This window comes from Dermacentor variabilis, chromosome 5 (genome assembly GCF_050947875.1).
Source record: "Dermacentor variabilis isolate Ectoservices chromosome 5, ASM5094787v1, whole genome shotgun sequence".
Lineage (NCBI taxonomy): Eukaryota > Metazoa > Arthropoda > Arachnida > Ixodida > Ixodidae > Dermacentor > Dermacentor variabilis.
Window position 1 is genome coordinate 110,347,281 of NC_134572.1, and position 19,719 is coordinate 110,366,999.

At 41.8% G+C, this 19,719-nt stretch overlaps 1 protein-coding gene across 6 annotated transcripts in view; it reads left to right on the forward strand.

Moving 5' to 3' along the window:
* LOC142583037 (uncharacterized) overlaps positions 1 to 19,719 on the forward strand; it is a 158,713-nt gene that overhangs the window by 42,346 nt on the left and 96,648 nt on the right. For all 6 annotated transcript variants that reach the window (XM_075693288.1, XM_075693293.1, XM_075693290.1 and 3 more), the window contains exons 10-12: positions 2,776 to 2,890; positions 3,198 to 3,330; positions 4,453 to 4,540. In XM_075693288.1, the coding sequence (XP_075549403.1) occupies positions 2,776 to 2,890; positions 3,198 to 3,330; positions 4,453 to 4,540 (336 nt within the window). The remainder of the gene's footprint in view (positions 1 to 2,775; positions 2,891 to 3,197; positions 3,331 to 4,452; positions 4,541 to 19,719) is intronic.

Consider the following 19,719-nt stretch of genomic DNA (forward strand, 5'->3'; position numbering starts at 1 on the left):
AAGAAAAACTTTGTTTGCAGAAACGAAAAGTTAAAGTAACGGTCTAGAATTTGTTAAAGTGCTATTGAAGTTCTTTGAATGTTATATCTTCAAGTTTAACTTGTTCATTATTTAATCTATTAAGTAACCTGGGTAATTTGTTCTGTAGTGTCTGTAGACCATACGTTGTTTTATAAGTTCTCACTTTCCAGGGCATACTGTTACGTGTCAGGTGGACAGAAGTGTTTTCCTGTAGGTTAGCTAAACATTGTAAAAAGGAGCTATTGTTTACTCTTTCATTTTTAAATGATTTGCCTAAGATGTAGTCAAATAATTAGGCAACTGGGGTTACGTTGTATTTGTCAAAAAGATGCTGTGTGTGAGAGTAATGGGGCAAGCCCTCAACAATTCTAAGGAACTTTTTCTGCAACCTATGAAGCCTGTTTAAGTTTCGCTGTGTTGTGTCAGACCATATTAGATGGCAGTAGTTTATTCTGCTGGAAAACAATGAATTATAGATTAACATCCTAGGCAGAGGAAGTATATGGTGAATCTATTACTTGCACAAGTTTATTTGCCACGCTATCCACATGAGCATCCCATGACATATGTTCATGAAAAGTGACACCTAATGTTTCAATACTGGAAGTAATCTCAATAGGTGTTGCATTTATTGAGATAAGTTTGCTGATTGATATATGTTTGTTTTTAGCTCGAAATATTACAGCTTTTGTTTTATTCTCATTTATCAGGAGGTTATTCCTACGTGTCTATTCTTCTAGTTTTGCTAACGTGAAATTAGCGTCATCAACAAGGTCATCAATATCTTTACCACCTATCAATATGCTGGTGTTGTCAGCGTACATGATAAATTTCACACTTTCATTAATTTTAACAATGTCATTCACATACATATTAAATAAAAAAGGCCCTAGAATGCTACCCTGTGGGACGCCTGAGGAGATAGGTAGTGGATCTGAGTGATAGCCATTTATGGCAATATTTGTTGGCGGTATTCTCGATAACAACGTATAAGAGAAGCGACATTGCCATGAAAGCCATAGCGTTCATGTTTTTGAATGAGAAGATTGTGATTAATGCAATCAAATGCCTTTGATAGGTCAATGAAGATGCCCAGAACTATATAGCTGCTTCTACTACTTTACCAACGCTGTTGCAATTAAGAGTGGAATTAAAGAGAGAGTCCATGTGGAATTATAGCGAAATGCATGATTGGTACTTTATTACTCTGCATCAACAAAATCACACAAAGGAGACCAGTATAGACAGTTGGAATATTTAGTACAAAATTTATTTCCGTTCTTCAGGAAAAAAATTTAACGACAGTCGATCTCGAATACATCGAACTCGGATATGGTGAATTATTGTCTGTATCGAACAGTTGTAAAATCCCCTTAAAATTCCCATGCAAAAGTATAAGAATGTACTACAGTACATCGAACTCCGATTCACTGCCACAATCGATGTATTGAACGCTGCGCTACACTATGCCCCTGCAAGTGTGCTTCTCCTAGCAGAGAATCACTTCTCGCGTTATCGGGCATATTTATTGCTGGTGAACTTGAAACTGCACTGTTTTGTAGATGCTGTCAAACAAGAGATAATCCAATGGGCAGTACCTGCCATGGAGGGAAAAATGAGCAGGGCACTCGTGAGTTTTGCTTGCTGCGCATATGGATGGCTCATTATAACTGCAGTTGTTTGTTATCACCAACACTAGATCGCCATTATGCTTCAAGAATGTAAAAGGCTGCCTGGTCTGGTATGCATTCCAAGAGGAAGCATAGATGATGTCTGACCTTCAATCTCAGTAGCTCCGAGCATGGGATACCAAACTGAAATGCTTCGCTACTGGGTTTGTCTTCTTGTAGACAGAGGCTTTCCGCAAACGGCATTTTAGGATTATGTGAGCTGCGAAAATGAATCCGAACCCAACTTTCAGTAGAGTACAGGTGACGCAATGTTTTAGGGTTGGCATTCTGAAGACCGTTCCGCAGTGCGGAGCGATTTGCAACACTAGTGAGAAAAAATAAGTCAATTTTTGTGCATTCGAGCGGCCTTGGAGAAGAAGCCAGCCAGCAAGTTCCTGCTTTTCACGGTCTTGGGAAACTGTCCGAGACTTGTGGAGATCTCAGATAAGCTTCGAGTAGACATATTTTTTATTTCGAATGCTCGATATATCAAACTATTTTGCAATCCCCTTTGCGTTCAATTAAATTCAAGATCGACTGTATTAGCAGAAAAAATTAAGGCAGAACTCTTCCAAATTTTGTGGCGCAATCCAGAGTCCGTGATGTTGTGGTGCAGTTGAGGATTTCACAGTATATTAGTACAGTAGGGTTGTTTTGCGCAGGCAAATTCACTGAAAGCTCTCAAATTTATACAAAGCATAGCTTACAACATGACGTAACTTTTCTTTTTCATACATTATTACCTAGCTCAAAGCAGGCTCTCTAAAAAAAACATTTCACGAGGAAAGTGTCTTTCGTTTTCTCCTTTTCTTTGGCATATCAAGCTTTGGCTTGTGGTAAGGCTGACCTACATGGTATTCCAGTTGTGTAGCTTGACTGAATGTTTGCATTTAGTGTGTCTTTCACATTAGGGCTTCACAGGTTTGGTTCTTTTGCTCAAAGTGTGTGTGAGTGTACACATATGGAAAGAGGGCGAGTAAGTTATCTAGCAGCGGAGAAAGTCATAAGTGTCCTGAGAAGCAAGTTCTAGCACGTACAAACAACATATTGTTGACAAAATTTCTCTGCATAACTGTGATTGCAGGATCTGGGCTGACGCGGAGTAAGTCCGTAAACCGGCAACGGCTGGCGAACTTCTCCACCGCCATGGAATCAATCCAAGCTGATGTAGAGCCCATTGATCATGACGAGGATGTTCCGTAAGTTCACTTTGCATTTAATTTGTGCTCTTTGCAAGGCACTTCATCAATCAACATGGGAGCCCTGTGTCACCAAAGGCTTAATAACTTGATGATTGTCTTTTTTTCCAAAGAGTATGCTTTTTCCATAGTTGCTGTTTTTGTTATTGCTGGTCTTTGGTTGTTCTTGCTGCAAGGCTATTTCGTTCAAAGCTAGTTTCACTGAAATTTTAGCCTGTGACTGTTCTAACCCACCAGGGCTACCCTAACATGCATGTTTGCTTTACATTTTGTCTGGTTACTTGCTCACCTTCTTACCTGTTTACAGAACCGGTGGCATCCCAGCGAGGAACTCCAAAGGAGAGCGACTTCTCTTGTTCATTGGAGTCATCGACATTTTGCAAAGCTACCGGCTCAAGAAAAAGCTTGAGCACACCTGGAAGTCCATGTTTCATGATGGGGTGAGAGCCATTGCCTTGCAAAGGTGGCAGAACTGGCAATAATTAAAGCCCCACTATGTCTTCATTTCTAGCTACCAGATGGCACCACAGCATCTAGCATTCATCATGCATTGTAATGTGGAACTCTATCGAAAGCCCAATTCTTCAGTGCTTCATCATAATTTACTTTTCCACTGAAGTGCGGTATATGATGCCGGTGTGCTACAACATTTGATTTGGCAACTTGTCTACTGTAGTAACACGCAAAGCTAAAACGCTCGCTTTTACAGTATTCAATGTTGTGGTTGCTGGCAATGCATTGAACCTTGGCCTTTTACTCTGGCTTTTCCAAAAGGCAGTTCATGGGTGTGAGAAACTTCATTCTATGTAACTGTTGTGTAGTTTTGGAGTTTGAAATTCGTGGGAGTTTTTTCCTATTCCAATAATGCGACTTTGCTGGGGCAATCAAGCAGTTCCACATTAGTATCTGTCAATTCAAGCGCTTCCAAATTATTGTGATTTCGCTGTCTATGTACTATTTTAGTCCAATAAAGTCATACCCTTAGGCATTGTCAAGTTTAATCAAAACCAACATCCTGAAGTTTAAAAAATGGGGCATGTTGCTCCTGTCAGCAGTTTATTGCTCCTTGAACTAGAACATGCTATGGCACTGGAACTCTTGTGTATAATTTAAAAACTTGGTACAAAATTAAGTGTACATGTTTTAAAAAGAGATTCGAGCTTCTTACCAGCATGCATATAAGCATTCATGTGAACATATTGTTTGGAGTATTGCTTTGTAGGTGTTACTTATGAGGATGTCATTGGTTGTCATGTCTGTAAATGATGTAATCTGTTCTCTTCTGTGTTATTACTCCATGCTGAATATCGCAGAGGTGCAGGACCTTGTCAGGCATTTTTGTTTGCCTTTAGTCCTGGAGCTACTGCATGTTTCTGTGCCCAAATAAAACCCTAATCAAACTGGGGAAAAAAGCATGTTAAATCCATACCTGTTCTAAACTTAATTAAAATGTACTCATATATAGAAAACCTTCAGAGTGGCATTCTTGCCCCATGAACCAGCTGTGCCTTCAAATGCCACACCTGCCAATTTGCTTCGTAATTCTTTCTTTGCCTGCGCAGGACTCTGTTTCAGTGCACAGGCCCAGCTTCTATGCACAACGGTTTCAGGACTTCATGGCCAAAAGGGTCTTCAAGAAGATTCCCTCTCGTGAGTAGCGGCATCACCCCAGGGGTCATGCAGTCATCGTCAACCTCTAATCCGCACTCTCATTTTCCTTGACTACTGAAGGTCTTCTCTGTTGCACTCTCACTGCCTATCCTGCTGCGACTAGCATTGTGCACAGCCGATGATTCCTTTCTGCAGTGCAGAGCTTCATAAAGATGGCAGAAGCAGTTCGTGCCATGCTTTGCCTTGCATGTTCAATCAAAGTATTCCTTTAGGTAGCTGAACTCACCGTAATTCGAAATTAGATAACCCTGAGTTCTTGTCCTTCAAACAAGGTTTTCTTTTTTATTTTATTTTATTTTTTTTTTATTTTTTTTTTTGAAGCTCACTGCTGTTTTTAACACATTTTCGAGGTAGCCTGAATGTAGATAAGTTGGGTAAATGTGTGTAATTAAACATGCTTTCTTTTTTACTTTACAGAGCTGAGGAACTCAGCCCTGTGTACACAAAACAGGAATAATTAAGATAGGCCTGTTTTTCATATTCAAATTACTTGTTACGCCAATGAGTTTCAATGCAACACATCATCATCATCCTGGTTGCCTCAAATGCAACTAAGTAGTACTAATGTGTATGTGTTCATGTTGCTGTTCTGATCGCATATGTTTTTAAATCATACTTTATTCCACCTCGAATAATTGAAGGTATGTCTGTTTACCTGACAATTTGACTTACCGAAGTTTACTGTGCTTCCAACTTTCAACAAGGAAAATTATAGTCATATAGTACTTGCACGGGCTAACGTAGGGGTCAAAACGCATTGCAACATTAAAAAAAAAAAAAAAAAGTCAGCTACATGAACAGACTACTGCTGCTGAACTTAGTGCGTGGTTGGTTTAATTTTTAATAGGGGTTTCGCTATGTCATTTGCACATGCTGCATGTTGCAACATGTCATTTTTTAGCCATGCTGTGACAGAGAAAATGCTAATGCCTCCTTTCTTGAGCCATCTGTTCTCATACTTTTCATTCAGCATAACTCATTTTGAACAACACAGGCTGCTTGACAAGAAAGTAAAAATACAGCAAACTTTCCTTGCTTGTGTGCCGTCTGCACCATAAAGAAGCAGCCTTGAATTGCTAACAAGCCTGTCTTGATATTCTACATGCTTTGTTAGGGTTGCGCGGCAACTGGTATCGTAAATGCTGACAACTCTGCCATGCATTGTAGGTGGTTCTTTGTGCTGTCAACTGCCTCCTGGCTGGCATGTTTCACGATGTAATTGGTGTGAAGCTTTTCACTGCAGAATGGAATCTCGGCAACATTCTAGCTTCTCGGGAGTAGGGTCCGGAAAGGAATCTGAATGGCGTGCCATTATCTGCACTTTGCCACTCTGTCACGCATTTTGCTCCTTGCAGACGCATCACGCATTGCACTCTTTGTCCTCTTCTCTGCACATTCCGACCCATGCCCCTGTTGTTTTCCTTATGGAACCTGCTCCTGTTTCTAGTTTGGTGAGGTGAACTGAAAGGCAGTTTATGCGTCACAGCAGGTTGCACGGCATCGCTTGCTGTTTGGAGTAAAGACATTGGAAGAGGCAACATTGCATTTATCCTTAAAGGTCCTGCAGTGCCTTCTTTTGTGTGGATATCGCATTCCAAGGATTTAGTTCAAGGAGCTAAAATTCAGGGGCAGGTGTTCTGTACACAGCCGAACAACAGTCCTTGTGTGAGATGTCCGTTAAAGTTCAAGTGTTCTTTCAGAACTTGGCTCATACATTGCGGGCACTATTAGTGGTATGATGCACTCTTTGAGGACGACAAGCACTGGCATTTGTTTTACCACAACCGTCACAAAGCTTGAGGACAAAGTAACTTATAAATGTGTGCAGTTCATAACTATTCAACATACTGTTCTTTTAAAACATTTTCAAATTAAGTTAAGATTCATCTCTGCCGCTGTCAGCACATCTGCTTGAAATGCTTGGGAAGGATGTTCAGTGAACCATTCAAAGTGCATCTGATAATGCAATTACAGTAAAACCTCGTTAAACTGTACCCACTTAAACAGTAGTTTTGTGTTAAAAGTAGTAAAGTCAAATCACCAACTCAGCTGCCATTGAACATAATAAATTTTGTATCTACATAAACCATACCAGCTTCTTGTGTACATATCGGTTAACACGTAGTATTTCCACTTTTTGACGCGAAATCATGGCGGTACGGCCCGGCAGAACAACGAGCCTCAAAGATAGAAACGGCCTCCAAGCGCACATGCAGAGGGCGCTTGGAAGGGTGCAGCCACATCAACATCATTTCAGCACCGTGCCAAAGTCAGAGAGCGTTGTGGGCCATGTTGTGACATCGTGCAAGCTAGGAAAAAAACCGGGTGCTCAGAATAGAGGAAAAATTGAATATCATTTGTGCTACCGAACGTGGCACGAACAAGTCGGTGCTGGTATGCAAGAGGGATCCACCATTCACTACGGTGTGTAGCATTTGGAATGCGAAGAAGTTCCTTGGTAGTGCTGCTGCGACCGCGAAAATACATTGGCTACGAGGTTTGACTTTTCGCCATCGTTGCCTTTGTTATTGCCGAAGTGTCGCCTAACGACAGGAATGAAGACGGCACGAAAAGTGAAAGTACAGGCGATTCAGGCCCGACAGTGGCAGATGCTGCGCGTTAAGTCAGCCTCATGTGGGTGTTTGCCGAGAAGAGGGGGCTGTAGGAAAAGCTGGCTCGTAGTTTAATGTTGAATTCCAATGGCAGATCGCGAGCACTCAGCCAGATCACGAAAGGAGCACGCCATTCCAACTGAGATAGCTCTCGTCAAATCTCTGATTGAAATGTGTGCGCTCCCGCAAGGGCACTTATTACAGGGAAATCAAGTGAGAGGGCGCTAGACTAGAGGTGAATCAGGTAGGCCTCATCACCATCACCCCCATCATCTGGATCATCTTGGCATTCCGTGCATTTTTCTTCCATGACTTGGGAACTGATAGTGTCTGAGTCGAAGCTGCCATTATACAGGAGCAGGAACAAACAGGTAACCGGAAACAGGTAACCGTGACAGGAAGCAGAGGCGGGTGGAGGAAATACGTCAAGCAGACTTCTGGTCAAGTCTGCCGATTTCAGCGGAGCAAATATTTTTGCTCCACAGAGTGATCCGGAATCGGTAGCTGATCCCAATCTGCCATTGAAACACACAACTCACACTCTCATTCTGCCATTGGAATAGGATTGCTCCATACAGAGCAGAAAAACTTGATGTGGATCTACCATTGGAATTAACCAAAGTGAGTTTGAGGCCGCTGTCGTCACTGCTAGCTCGCCATGGCATCAAATGAAAATAACAGACTTTAGTCGCGCAAATTCAATAAATGCTTCATGATTTCTGCCCTTTCATCACACTCTCTCGTAGTTCCGTTTTCGACAGGTAAGTGGGTGATCTCACGCAATTTCGGTTAAGCAGTACTGCAGTTTAGTACCTACTTTTTCCAAGATCCGGCCAACTACGGTTTAACGAGGTTTTACTGTATAACTATCGGAAGGTCTCAGAGGTCCACAAAGATGACATTAAAAAAAAAAGAAATAATGTAGTTCTAAATTGATGGAGCATAGAATATTCACTAAAAAGACTGTTGTGCCATTTTATGCCAGTACAAACATATGTAGGATTGTTTTGGAAAAAAAGATGGTTGTGCCACTGTTCAGGATGCTTACAGTGGAATAGGGTTAAACAAACTGTTAATAGTTTATGTGTACTGGCTCTCATAAGTACTAGTGCCACATTTACATAAGGCTAGCTCTTCATACAAGGCTTCCTAAACCCACAGCTTGTTTTGCTATATAGGCATGAAATTGACTTCCAGGAGGCCGCTACCATTTTCAGTACCCTTTTGATGCCTTCTTGATCAGTTGTTGTGATGAACTGCAGAACTGCCTCAGTGCTGTCAGAAATGTCAGCGGTGCGTCATTTCTGCAAATACTACTTGTCAACAAGTGTTGGAGATCAGGCATGTCATAATGTCATCCCGTTTGATGTAGAGCATTTGACAATAGTTGGCTAACATTTCGGCAGGAGGGCTGACATTCAGTTCATCTTTCACAGTAGTAGTACTATCGTAATGGCTAGCATGGCTGTCTCGGAACTGTGCAGTTAGTTACCCACAGTGACGTACAAGCCCAATTTAGCTGACAACTTATTACACCTCTTTACTCCTCCATTCTTTCTGCGCCTCAGGGATTTGGGTTCGCATAATTTTTTACCATCTGCATGGATGCAGTCTTTTGCGAAAAGAAAAGGCTTCAGTGGAAAACCTAAGCATTGGCTTTACATTTAGCAAAGCTTGACGTTTACTTATTCAGCTGCACTGTGATGCCCTTTGCCACAAGCATATATTGCCACCTTCCGAAGATGGTTCGAGTTTGGGGCAATCAATCTCAAGCCATGCATTTGCTATAGCCAAAAAGTCACTCGGTGTAATTTTGCATATATGCTTACATGCACAGTATGTTTCCATAAAATTTTTGCAGTATGTTTGCATACTGCAGCTACAGAAGCTATTGCAGGAGTGACAGAATAACATAGAAAAAATACACAGGCGCTGGAAAAGTGAATCAGAAGAAAGGCATAATTCAATCAAAAAAGAGCAACAGGAAGAAACAAAGTATCAGGAAAAACAAGAACAGCAGCACTTGCAACCAGAAAAAGCACTGGTGAAGAGAATAAAAAAAGAAAAGAAGCACTAGTAAATCAATAAGATGAACCTAGGCAAGAAACAGGCATAACAAAAAATAGAAAAAAAAATTTTTAAGGGCCACTAAAACAGACCTTTGCTGCCATCATTAGCTTTGATGGCTATTGCCCTGTTGACTTTTGCAATGATTTCTTAATATAGTTCATTATTATTAGCTTATTACTTCTCACTATAACTAGTACTTTGTTGCTATAACCTGATCTGCAGCTCGGGGCAGAGACTGCTTTTGCTGCTAACGAAGGCACTGGATTACATCAGTTGTCTCTTTCTTTTCTTTCTGACCTTAATATGTGGGCATGGTGTATACTTAGTGTAGCCTTCTAGATCACTATAGTTGCATTGCTTACAATATGGGCACGTATGTTACTTCCAGTAAGGTTGCTTTTGTGTCCAGTTTACCAGGAGTCTTCCATTATTGCCTGTTTTGTATCACTTTTACTCCATTATTGAAACATTGAACCGAACTTTGCAGTAACCGCAGCATTAGGCTGAAATCTGCACTACTATTACTTATTGCTGCTTTAGTGCCCTGTCACTTTTGTCTCTCGAAGAAGGCAGTGGGCAAGTGTCCAAGCCAACTTGCGAAGGTTGCTTTGTGTGGCTAGATATGTGGCAGGGCCTACAGACATGTGATCTAAGGGAAACCTTTACGGTATCTGCTGTAAAAGAGCAAAGACTGTTCCATGCAACAGCCAGTCCTCAAGCTTTGTAACTCTTAAGTGGTATATATATGAGCGCACAAACAGTGGTAATATTGTATTGTGATGGCAGTGCTTGCATTCAAACAGTTGATGCAATTTTCTGGGAAAGAACCAAGTAATCAGGATGATTACATGCTAAGAGCAACTAAGTCCTTTGTAGAGCAGTCGTAGTGGGCCTTGAAGAATATGCTGTGTAATCTTGTTCTTTCTACAAGTGACACTGTGTAAACTTATGGACATGGTCCAATTGCCCATGCTGATATGTTTCAGTTAATTGATAAGGTGTCTTGTTAAGAGGCGAAGGCTGTCTTCACACCAGCTATTGCAGTGAGGTTGTTTTGTGCATCAAAACTCACTGTAACGCTGTAGGGCATCTGAACATGCTCTTTTCGTATTAGTACTGCCACCCTTGAAACTTTTGCGTGAAAATGTTAGTCTGCTAGCAACACAAACATGTTGTCAAAAAGCAGAAAATTACTTATCTAGATATTAGTGATTTGCCTGAAATTTGTGCATACTCCTTGAAATTGCTTTAGCAGGCAATTTAGCAAGATTATGATTAGCCACTTTACACAAATACGTTCTGCAAGCTGACTGTTTGCAATTATGATTTCCAGCTGCTTTAGTTGCAGGTTAGCTACAAATGCCTTCAGCAGTGGGATGCTTATTTGTAAGCAAAATTTTCATCGGAATTGCTGCAGTAAAATTGCAAGAAAGGCAGTCGTTGCTGTTTGTATGGTAATGGTGCAAGCCTATTGCTCAATAGTAGGCACTGTCAGTACTGATTGCTCTCTCAGCATGTATTTAGCCACATTTCATGCGTCCATTGTATTTGACTAACGACTACATGCTGTGTAGCCTCCTTGTTAATTTTAATTGTGTGGTCTTCAACACCTTGACAGTGTACAGTGCACTGACAACAGTGCATTGTGTATTTGTTTACATAATGCAAAAAAAAAAAAAAGAAATGGAGTGAGAGGTATCAGAAGTTCTAACCTAAAATCACCATGAATACTTTCGCATACTAACAGAAAAGGTGGGGTGCATTTAAACAGTGCTGTAATTGAGTAAAATCCTGAGGTTGCCCACCCATAAAAGGTAACCTATGCTTCTTTTTTTTTTTTTTTGGCATTTTTCCTTTACTTTTTATGAAAATGTCAAAAAATGACCCACCAATGTAAATTTCAGAATGTAGAAATTGCTGAAATGTATTGGTATTGAAATAGGTCTTGACGACTGGCATGACTGTTGAGGATAGTTTGCCAAAATTTTTATATAAGTAGCGTTATATTTCAATGCATGCCTATTCCCCACTCATAGTTCATTGTCTCCCAACTCGTCATCCAATCACCGCTCTTCAGCCTAGTTAATTAGGAAGGGTGAACTCTGTGCCACGATTTGTTAACTAGAAAACTACATCGTCAATAAATTAAGCTTTGCCACCTTTGAGTCTATATTTCTGGACAGTTCATGTTGGCTCTTTTGTCTGCATTCTGAAAGATGCTCAGCCTTTATATTGCTTAATTTGTCCTTCATCATTCGTGGGCTGCCTTTCGGGATTCCTTTTTCTTTTCTTTGTTGTAGTTACAGGACGGCTGTGGTCTAATGTTTCCTTTGACCGCTATGCTCAACGACCCCACAACTTAGTTGTAAATTAACGATATTAGGCTGTCAGGTTGTCACAAATCAGGCACTGACATCTTTCTTGCAGATAAACTGACTGATTCTTTTTTTTTTCTTTGTTTACACACCTGCACACATAAATTGTGCTCTGGTGGGCTTCAAGAGTGAAGTCCTCTTGACAAATATGTTGCAGGTAATGAGATGGCTGAGGCATATACAGTGGCAATGAAAAGTTATAACATTATGAACTGTTATGAAACTTGCATTCTGATTAAGGTTTATGCGTGACCTGGCTTACCCTAAGAACTGTGGCATGCTTCAAACTCACCCAAACTGTCAAAACTGTAATCACTTATAGGACACGGTAAAGATTTGAGATGTTAAAACCATTTTTATCTGTCAGATAATTCGTCAGAAAGATAGCTGCACTGCCTGATGAGGCCTGTTGGAATATATCGGAAACTCGTTGAGAATGGGCTGTTCGTATGAGTGGTTAGATCAGGTCATGGGGATCAGGTTGTGGTTCCACAAGAGGGATAGCCGAAAGTGGATATGGAGGAGCCCGAACGGCAAGACTAGAAATGAAGTAGACTTCATACTCTGCGCTAACCCTGGTATCATCCAAGATGTGGACATGCTCAGCAAAGTGCGCTGCAGTGACCATAGGATGGTAAGAGCTCGAATTAGCCTAGACCTGAGGAGGGAACGGAAGAAACTGGTACTTAAGAAGCCGATAAATGAGTTAGCAGTAAGAGGGAAAATAGACGAATTCCAGATAAAGCTACAGAACTGGTATTCGGCTTTAACTCAGGAAGAAGACCTTAGTGTTTAAGCAATGAACGACAGTCTTGTGGGCATCATTAAGGAGTGTGCAATAGAAATTGGTGGTAACTCCGTTAGACGGGATACCAGTAAGCTACCGCAGGAGACGAAAGATCTGATCAAGAAACGCCAATGTATGAAAGCCTCTAACCCTACAGCTAGAATAGAACTGGCAGAACTTTCGAAGTTAATCAACAAGCGTAAGACAGCTGACATAAGGAAGTATAATATGGATAGAATTGAACATGCTCTCAGGAAGGGAGGAAGCCTAAAAGCAGTGAAGAAGAAACTAGAAATTGGCAAGAATCAGATGTATGCGTTAAGGGACAAAGCCGGCAATAATATGGATGAGATAGTTCAAGTGGCTGAGGAGTTCTATAGAGATTTATACAGTACCAGTAGCACCCACGATGATAATGGAAGAGAGAATAGTCTAGAGGAATTCAAAATCCCACAGATAACGCCGGAAGAAGTAAAGAAAGCCTTGGGGAGCTATGCAAAGGGGCAAGGCAGCCGGGAAGGATCAGGTAACAGCAGATTTGTTGAAGGATGGTGGGCAGATTGTTCTAGAGAAACTGGCCACCCTGTATACACAATGCCTCATGACTTCGAGCGTACCGGAATCTTGGAAAAACGCTAACATAATCCTAATTCATAATAAAGGGGACGCCAAAGACTTGAAAAATTATAGACCGATCAGCTTACTGTCTGTTGCCTACAAAGTATTTACTAAGGTAATTGCAAATAGAATCAGGAACACCTTAGACTTCCGTCAACCAAAGGACCAGGCAGGATTCCGTAAAGGCTACTTAACAATAGACCATATTCACACTATCAATCAGGTGATCGAAAAATGTGCGGAATATAACCAACCTTTATATATAGCTTTCATTGATTACGAGAAAGCGTTTGATTCAGTTGAAACCTCAGCGGTCGTGGAGGCATTGCGGAATCAGGGTGTAGACGAGCCATATGTAAAAATACTGAAAGATATCTATAGCAGCTCCACAGCTACCGTAGTCCTCCATAAAGAAAGCAACAAAATCCTAATAAAGAAAGGCGTCAGGCAGGGAGACACGATCTCTGCAATGCTATTCACAGCGTGTTTACAGAGGTATTCAGAGACCTGGATTGGGAAGAATTGGGGATAAGAGTTAATGGAGAATCCCTTAGTAACTTGCGATTCGCTGATGATATCACCTTGCTTAGTAACTCAGGGGACCAACTGCAATACATGCTCACTGACCTGGAAAGGCAAAGCCGAAGGGTGGGTCTAAAAATTAATCTGCAGAAAACTAAAGTAATGTTTAACAATCTCGGAAGAGAACAGCAGTTTATGATAGGTAGCGAGGCACTGGAAGTGGTAAGAGAATACATTTACTTAGGACAGGTAGTGACCGTGGATCCGGATCATGAGACTGAAATAATCAGAAGAATAAGAATGGGCTGGGTTGCGTTTGGCAGGCATTCTCAGATCATGAACAGCAGATTGCCATTATCCCTCAAGAGAAAAGTTTATAACAGCTGTGTTTTACCAGTACTCAGGTATGGGGCAGAAACCTGGAGGCTTATGAAAAGGGTTCTACTTAAATTGAGGACGACGCAACGAGCTATGGAAAGAAGAATGATGGGTGTAACGTTAAAGGATAAGAAAAGGGCAGATTGGGTGAGGGAACAAACACGAGTTAATGATATCTTAGTTGAAATCAAGAAAAAGAAATGGGCATGGGCAGGACACGTAATGAGGAGGGAAGATAACCGATGGTCATTAAGGGTTACGGAATGGATTCCAAGGGAAGGGAAGCGTAGCAGAGGGCGGCAGAAAGTTAGGTGGGCGGATGAGATTAAGAAGTTTTCAGGGACAGCATGGCCAGAATTAGCACATGACCGGGGTAGTTGGAGAAGTATGGGAGAGGCCTTTCCCCTGCAGTGGGCGTAACCAGGCTGATGGTGGTGGTGGTGGTGGTGGTGGTGGTGGTGGTGCTGATGATGATGATGATGATGATGATGATGATGATGATGATGATGATGATGATGATGATGATGATGGTGATGATGATGATGATGATGATGATGTGGTTTTTACGCACTTTTCACATTTAGTTCTACAGCATTTGTAGCATTATTGCAGGCTGAAACAAGCATTGAAAGAAAGCATTGCAAAGAAAATTGCACGTTGGAGTGTCACTTTGTTTACAGTTTTCACTTAGAAGCTCTCTAGCACTATAAAAGCAGTTGATGCTGAGGTAGTGGCAGATTACGTACATCATTCTAACTACATTGTGTTTAGACTCTGCTGTTACTCTGTGTAACTCTCTGCTTTCCTTTAACTAACATACTTGCTACTACACCCAACTGGGGAGTGCCGCTTGGTCTAACATTGCAAGCTTCCTCATTCTCATAAGTCCTAAGCATTAAGCATTGCCATCATTTTTAACCAAACCAGCTTCATCCACTCCACATTCTTGCATGTTGAAATCGAACTTGTTGTTTATTAACACATTCACTATTTCTCAAGGGACGTGTACCACTGGTATCAACTGCTGGAACTGTCATTCTTGTAGTGTGTTCTCTCCAATGCAACCGAGCGTAATTGTGACCGCACGCAACAAGAGTGGGCCAGAAGCAAAGATGCAGATGTTTTGCATTACCTACTAGCCAGCCACACTATACCACCTTTTTTGTTTCCCCATTATTTCCGTCCTGCCACGTATTTGTCCTCCCAAAATGTATGCCTCTTTTCCCCATTGTGCCCACTGTGGATGTGTTGGTGTGTGCTGCCCCCTTCTGAGTGGTGTGGGAAAATGCCAATCTTGTTGCACTCTGTGCTTAACTGCACCATGCACTCGCATGCGGTGGCCATGGTGGTGACTTGGTGAATGCCTAAAAATTATTGGTATTTTTTTACCCCATGTAACAGTGTACTTATTTTTTTTCTTTAGGCTTTTGACAATGTCACTGCCCTAATGGGCACCAACAACTTTTCTTCTGTTTGCTAAAGCTTTTTAGCGAAGACAAGCACTTATGATTCTGATTTAAGTTCCAGGCACATTAAATGTGTTACCTATTAAAAAAATTAAAAGTAGCTGCAACAAGTATGCCCTTTGTTTGATTAACCACATCTTTTGCTGTTCTATGTATCTAAATTCTTCGCCACTATTTTATTCTTCTTTCCTGCTTACTTGTTCATATAAGGTGTGGAAAAGCACATTCTGTAGTTTTACACTTTCATTGGTTTAAGTTCTGTTACCCTGATAACTAGCTGCAATCATTATTTTCATTATTTCACAAAACCATGATTTGCTGCTGAAACCCGCTGGCTCAGGCAACCATGCTCAGTCAGAAATGCAATGAAAAATTCTTAGTGGATACAAGTTTGGTTTGTTCCTTTTTCTTTTCCCCCCAAAAAAACATTGTGTAAGGAATTTCAAGGGTCTCTACTGAAGAGAATCAGCTTCAGCATGTTGAACTGTGAGATTGAGAAACTGCTAAGTACACCCTAGCTGAACTTAGCATTTGCTTTTTCCAAAGGGCACTGTCAGGTTCCATCAAAAGTTTTTCATACTTGTCATTATGTTTCTCTTAATGTTAAATGGTTCTAGAATTTCTAGCAGCTCCTTCCCTTCCAGGCATTTGCTATCATGGCCACCACTTGAGCGTGCCTAAGTGCAGGTATGCAGGAAGAGGGGCAAGAGCAATACGCTGCCCTCGTTTAATGGTACATCAGCTGCCCATACAAAAGTGTGTGGTAGCCCCCATCAGGCAATGAAGCTTAGAATATCATTAAAGTTAAGCGCTGTTGACTCAGCATCACAGGGAAATTAGTTTTTCTTTTAGCACAAAAAAAAAAGTTGCGTACCGGTAGAATTTTATGCCAAAAATACTAGAAGAAACTGCAGCATAAGTGGCTGACATACAAGACCAGTATGGCCTTTCAGTTAGCATGGGAGTGGTTGGCAGCACATGGATATTAATAAACTTTATTTAACCTCTGATTTCTAGCATTAAGTAGTCTACAGAGCATTGCAAACAAGAGTAATTGTTTAGACTGTAAAAGGTACTACAGTCAAACCCACTCATGACAATACTGGTTTTAACAATATGTATCGGTAATAACAGTGAGGAGCTGCGGCACCATCAACTTTTGTTTGTTTTTTTATAGTGAAATAACCCTCTTACTACAATGCCCCCACGCCACATTATCAGTTATGACGATGAAGTCTGACTGCAGGGTGTCTGTGCTGAAAGTTAATGTAATGCAAAATCCTTGAAAAGAAAAAGAAAAGAAATTGTGCTGCTGCACCCTCGCCCGCCACCCTAACAGCCACTGGGTGCTCATACAATAGAACCTGTTTTCCAGCCTTCTCCGCGTCACCAGCCTCACGAGCCTCTTTCCCGTCACCCTTCCACCCCTCCGGACATGAATTGACTGCACCAACTGCGCTGGCAGCACTGCTCCTCATTCTGCGCAGATTAAACGCTCGTGATCGTCTTAGTTGGTGGCATCGAAGTCGTCCGTGGCCACTTGGTTTCTATGCCTCATTGGACTTACTGCCGAAACAGAAAATGGCTGATCTGCGCATGCTCGACAAAGTGCCGATAAGGAGGTGGAAGAGGTGGTTTCTCGGTGCCCACGCCATGAACTTGCTCATTAGCGAGCCAATTCTGGCCACAAAGGCAAAGCAGTTTGCCCTACTCACCAACACTGTGGACTTCTAGCCAGATGGCGGCTGGGTATAGCAATCCAAAGAGAGGCACAGCATCGTTTAAAAAGCCATCACCAGCGAGGGAGCTTTGCTTGAAGTGGAGGCGAAGCATAAGTGGGCGGAGAAGACTCCCCCGCGTCCTCAACAGCTACATTGACACCCATATTTGTAATAGCGACGAAGCAGGACTGTCCTTCCAGAGAGCTGCTGTCCAAAGTGCATGCACTCAAAGAAGACGCATTTAAGGGCGGCAAAGACATCAAGCTGTGCCTCGCTGTGTTCTTGTGCGTCAACATGGGCAGGAGCGATAAGTAATCCTTCCTGCTTCTGCGGTGCTGTCGGAGTACTGGTACACTATTATCACAACTGCAAGGTGTGAATGACATGAGAACTTTTTCATGAGTGACTCTTGGAGTTTGATCAACATATCAAGTGATCTAAGAGGAAGGTGGCACTAATCCTAGTTAATTGTAGTGCCCACCGCTCCATGCCTAAGCTCTCAAAGCTGGAAGTTTTGTTCCTGCCGCCAAATACGACGGTAGGCTTGCAGCCCATGGACGCCAGCGTGATCGCCAATTTTAAGGTCATTTATCGTCGACATGTTTTGGACAAGTTAGTCTTGTTGATAGACATAGCCATGCAGACAAGCAGGGAGCAACCAAACTGGAAGATCATTCTATTGATCTCTGTGCAGTTTATCCTTTTTATCTTTGGTGCACTGCCCAAAGTAAGTGCTTCTACAGTACAGAACTGCGTTAGGAAAGCGTGTTTTGTCCAAGGCAGCAGTGACTTATACGAAGCCTGCAAAGCTCCCATCATTGAAGTGATGTCTGAACTTCGGTCTGCAGTTGACTAGGTTGCTTCAGTACTCAATTTAATTTCTACATGCTGACCACACATTATAAATGTCAGGACTTCTAACTGATGAGGCTATCATTGTGGACGTTCTTGCATCGGATAGCGGCAGTGACAGTGACAATGTCGACAGCAGCGATGATGTGGTAGGGCAGGCTGCCTCAATGTTGTCCTCGCAGGAGGCCCTGCTGACGATTGAGTCCCTCCGGGACTTCATTGTCACAGGGGACCTTCCGCTGCACCATGTGTAGCACCTGGGTGCTTTGGAGAAGTATGTCGGGAAAGCAAGCAAGGCTGACAGGCATGCTGTTTTCTCACGCAAGCCAGTAAAAAGCATGTGGTTAGATGCTTGTGGTGCTCTCGCCCCAGCATTTCTTCTGGATTTCTCAAGCTGAGAGGCTGCCGTGGCAACCTTCTCGCATTACTTAAAAGGTCCCTTTTGGGGCTACCAAAGCAATGCCTCGGTGGAGCTTGCATGTCACTTGCCCACTGTGACCCATCTTTGCAGTTGTTACAGCAGTGCTATTCTTGTACACCGACAGCCATGGCTTATTACAAGCGATCTGAGCATGCAGGGAGCAGAGCTAAACGAGTCAACACGATCAGCAGCCTGATGGATGAAGGTGTTAGGGAGGGGCACTGGCCTCCCCGCCATTATAGTTTTCTCAGAACAGCTCAGCCATCCCGCTTTTTTTCTATGCAACCTGGTTATAACAAATATCGGTTATAACAATGGAATTTTCGTGGCACTTGAATATTGTTATAAGTGGGTTCGACTGTATGCATGATGCGTGTTATTAACAAACTATGTCTAGATTTGACAGCACACATGCTCTGAAATCTCATGGTTTATTGATTCACTAGAAATTATTCAATGAAAGGAAATAATATTGTATTTGAAGCATTACTTGACTGTTTCCCAACACAGTTGAGTAGCAAATAACAATACATAAAGTGTAAATGTGCTTTCTCGGTGAATCCATGCCTAATCATAGAAAGAATCTATGTACTAACCACAACTCCTTCAGTGAATGATCAATCGGAGCTACAAGCTTCCCTCCAGTAATCATACTATAAACAGCTATGCTGCCACCATTACATTAAAACACCACTCATAAGCATGTTTTGGGAAAACACAAAGGACACATTTTATAAAGCTTAGCCTTTACTCATTTGAGGTAAAAGTTGCCATTGTTACAGTGGTCATAGAGTTTTCACTTTAAAGCACACTAAGGTAACATTTGAACTGGAGGTATTTAGTAAAATTGTGATGTCCTAAATAACTGGTTCAACTTACATAGGTGCTGGAATTTAGTGCCTTGCATCTTTGGGATTTAATTATTTAGCCCCATCAGAGTTTAGGTGTCAGTAGATTCGTCATATACTACTCTGCTGGTGTTAACGACGCCTTGCCCATTTCCTGCATAATGAAGGAGCACTGGTGCAGCAATCTTATTTTGATGCATTGTTTCTTTTTTTTTTCTTGTTACTGAAGTGTCTCCTTCATGAATGTCATAATAAATGTCTCCCTGCAACCTCGCAGAACCTACATACAAAGTGAATGCATACATGTATCTGTGCAGCTAACACAAATAATTTTTGAAACCCAGCTAATGTTGTGGCAAGATTTGCCTATACTACACAAGCTGGCATATGCGCTTGGAAAGGTCTGGTGAGAATAACCTTCTGGACGAGCAGTTGTTTTGCCGTTGTTAAATACTAAACGTTGACATAAATATAATTTGCCATGGTAG